The sequence below is a fragment of the Phasianus colchicus genome, chromosome 6 (assembly GCF_987193195.1).
Source record: "Phasianus colchicus chromosome 6, bPhaCol1.hap1.1, whole genome shotgun sequence".
In the NCBI taxonomy this organism is placed as follows: Eukaryota; Metazoa; Chordata; class Aves; order Galliformes; family Phasianidae; genus Phasianus; species Phasianus colchicus.
The window spans coordinates 40,748,024-40,751,555 of record NC_143441.1 but is presented as its reverse complement, the minus strand read 5'-3'; the positions used below and the strand labels follow the sequence as shown (position 1 = coordinate 40,751,555).

At 64.9% G+C, this 3,532-nt stretch overlaps 1 protein-coding gene across 1 annotated transcript; it reads left to right on the top strand.

Annotated features, from left to right (window-relative positions):
* Window positions 1-247: 247 nt before the first annotated feature.
* Window positions 248-3,216, top strand: FZD8 (frizzled class receptor 8). Its single transcript, XM_090143102.1, has one exon. It carries the CDS (start codon window positions 556-558, stop codon window positions 2,563-2,565), a length of 2,010 nt encoding a protein of 669 aa, XP_089999228.1. The 5' UTR covers window positions 248-555; the 3' UTR covers window positions 2,566-3,216.
* The last annotated feature ends 316 nt before the right edge of the window (window positions 3,217-3,532 follow it).

Here is a 3,532-nt window from a genome sequence, read left to right as displayed (position 1 = left end):
TCGCTATAAATATTCATGAGAGCGCGGCGGCCGGACTGGCGCTGCCGGGGCCGAGGAGCGAGAAGTTGCGCGGAGGCGCTGCCGCGCTCAACCCCGCGGCTCAGGTGGCGCGATCGCGGCCGGTGCGCCCGCGGCTGAAAACCGGAGCGGAGGGAGCGGCGGCCCGGCCCGGCTGGCGGCCGTCCGCGGAGCGCGGCATTCCTGCGGGCGGCGGGACGGACCGCTCCGGTCGCCGCTACACCGGCTCCGCCGCTGCCCGGGCGCTCGGGGCGGCGGGAGCGCGGCGCCGCGGGGCGCAGCGCCTCGTCCCGGGGCCGCCTCGGCCATATTGACCGCGCCGCGCGGGGGCTGGGAGCGAAACTTCTCTTCGCGGCCGCAAGAGCTCTCCCGCAGCCCGGAGACATGCGAGGCCGGCTGAGCGGCCTCCCCTGAGCGGAGCACCCCCCCTCCTCCGCCGGGCACAGCGCCCGCGGGGCCGCCCCCTCACCTGCCGGGGCCGCGGAGCGGGACGGGAGGAGGGGAGGCGGCCGGGCCCGCCGCCGCCCGCCGCCCAGCATGGAGTGGAGCTACCTGTTGGCCGTCACCCCGCTGCTCGCCGCCCTGGCCCTGCTGCAGCGCGCCGGCTGTGCCGCCGCCTCGGCCGCCGCCGCCGCGTCGTCGTCGTCTTCGTCGTCGTCGTCGGCTAAGGAGCTGTCGTGCCAGGAGATCACCGTGCCGCTCTGCAAGGGCATCGGCTACAACTACACCTACATGCCCAACCAGTTCAACCACGACACGCAGGACGAGGCCGGGCTGGAGGTGCACCAGTTCTGGCCGCTGGTGGAGATCCAGTGCTCCAGCGACCTGCGCTTCTTCCTCTGCAGCATGTACACCCCCATCTGCCTGGAGGACTACAAGAAGCCGCTGCCGCCCTGCCGCAGCGTCTGCGAGCGGGCCAAGGCGGGCTGCGCGCCGCTCATGCGCCAATACGGCTTCGCTTGGCCGGACAGGATGCGCTGCGACCGGCTGCCGGAGCAGGGCAGCCCCGACACGCTCTGCATGGACTACAACCGCACCGACCTCACCACGGCCGCGCCGCCGCCCGCCAAGCCCCCCCTCCGCGGCGCCCGGCCCGGCGGCCCCGCCAGGGCGCCCCCCCCCGCCGCCGCCGCGCCCCCGGCCGAGGCCCCGCGCCCGCCGCCGCCCTGCGAGCCGGGCTGCCAGTGCCGCGCGCCCATGGTGTCGGTGTCCAGCGAGCGGCACCCGCTGTACAACCGCGTGAAGACGGGGCAGATCGCCAACTGCGCGCTGCCGTGCCACAACCCCTACTTCAGCCCCGACGAGCGCGCCTTCACCGCCTTCTGGATCGGCCTGTGGTCCGTGCTCTGCTTCCTCTCCACCTTCGCCACCGTCTCCACCTTCCTCATCGACATGGAGCGCTTCAAGTATCCCGAGCGGCCCATCATCTTCCTGGCCGCCTGCTACCTCTTCGTCTCGCTGGGCTACCTGGTGCGCCTGGTGGCCGGCCACGAGAAGGTGGCGTGCAGCGGCGGCGCGGGGGCGGGCGGCGCGGGGCCCGGCGCGGCGGGGGCGGGCGGCGGCGCGGCGGCGGCGGGGGCGGCGGCGGGGGGGCGCGGGGCGGCGGGCGGCGCGGCCGAGCTGCAGCCCGAGCTGGCGGTGGCCGAGCACGTGCGCTACGAGAGCACGGGGCCGGCGCTGTGTACCGTGGTCTTCCTGCTCGTCTACTTCTTCGGCATGGCCAGCTCCATCTGGTGGGTCATCCTCTCCCTCACCTGGTTCCTGGCCGCCGGCATGAAGTGGGGTAACGAGGCCATCGCCGGCTACGCGCAGTACTTCCACCTGGCCGCCTGGCTGCTCCCCAGCGTCAAGTCCATCGCCGTGCTGGCGCTCAGCTCCGTGGACGGCGACCCGGTGGCCGGCATCTGCTACGTGGGCAACCAGAGCCTGGAGAACCTGCGGGGCTTCGTGCTGGCGCCGCTGCTCATCTACCTGGCCATCGGCTCCATGTTTCTACTCGCCGGCTTCGTCTCGCTCTTCCGCATCCGCAGTGTCATCAAGCAGCAGGGCGGCCCCACCAAGACCCACAAGCTGGAGAAGTTGATGATACGCCTGGGCCTCTTCACCGTGCTTTACACCGTGCCGGCCGCCAGCGTGGTCGCCTGCCTCTTTTACGAGCAGCACAACCGACCCCGCTGGGAGGCTACGCACAACTGCCCCTGTCTGCGCGACCAGCAGCCCGACCAGGCCCGCCGACCCGACTACGCCGTCTTCATGCTCAAGTACTTCATGTGCCTGGTCGTGGGCATCACTTCCGGCGTCTGGGTCTGGTCCGGCAAGACCCTCGAGTCCTGGAGGGCCCTCTGCACCCGCTGCTGCTGGGCCAGCAAAGGTGCTGCCGTGGCCGGAGCAGGAGCGGGCGGGCAGGCTGCCATCGCTGCTGCTGGGGGACTTGGGGCCGGTGGAGGCGGCTCCCTGTATAGCGATGTAAGCACCGGCCTGACGTGGAGATCTGGCACTGCCAGTTCCGTCTCCTACCCCAAGCAGATGCCTCTGTCTCAAGTGTGAGGAGCGGGAAAAGAGGCCATAGGTTAGGGAATGAGGGACACTGGCCTGCCTGAAATGCCCCCTCACTGTTTGGTGCCATTAATGAACCACTAATGGTCCTTATTAGCCACAGCTTGTATAGAACAATGCAGCTGGCAGAGGCCCCAGGCTCCAGCCCCCTCCTCCTTCCCCTCCATTCATATGCAGGGAGCATGTACTTCAAGGAGCCAGCATATTATTTTGCTGGCAGAGGAGGGCAGGGGCTCACCCGTGTCTTGCAGAGGGCAAGGCAGAGCGGCTCCTGATTTACTCTGGACTATCAGCAGTTCGTGGGAGGGAGAGGATTCCTCCTCCATCCCAAAGCGGGAGTCTGCTGGAACTACAGGTTTTTGGGATATCGATGACCAGGCAAATGCCTTATAACACAGACTGAATCAAAACATGTCTTAATTATACACCCCAGCTAAATACGGGTTTCCTACATTAAAGGATGTATTTATATAATTATTTGTTACCTTGTACAGATGTGTAAAATATGTATATATCCAAAGCTATACAGTCTGTAAATTTTTTTTGTAAAAAAGTTTAGAGGCTACCCCTGTAAGAGCAAATATGAGTATTCTATTTTGTCAATAAAATGACTTTTGATAAATGACTTCTTCAAGCTTTTCCCCTACTCCTGCTCTGGTTATTGCAGCAACTGTGTCCGTGGGTGGTTCTCGCCACTTGGGTGAAGGGGGCTGAAGAGGGAGCTCCTCTAGCCCTTCTAAGTAATAGGTATCCAGCTGCCTTAAGGGAGTGGTATATCCCAGCATAAGAAAAAACAAGTGATTCTAAAATAAACGTTTGCCAGAACCAGGGGGTACCTCACCACAATTCCCTGGTTTTCAACAATGACAGTGTCTTCAAACCAAACCTGTTTCAAAGTCCTTACATGGCTTGAGTAGCCTTGCAGAATGGGTGTTATTTGAAGAATGTGGACACGCAC

Excerpts from the sequence above, each read along its gene's own strand:
- FZD8 (XM_090143102.1), top strand. The coding sequence starts at position 556 with ATGGAGTGGAGCTACCTGTTGGCCGTCACCCCGCTGCTCGCCGCCCTG.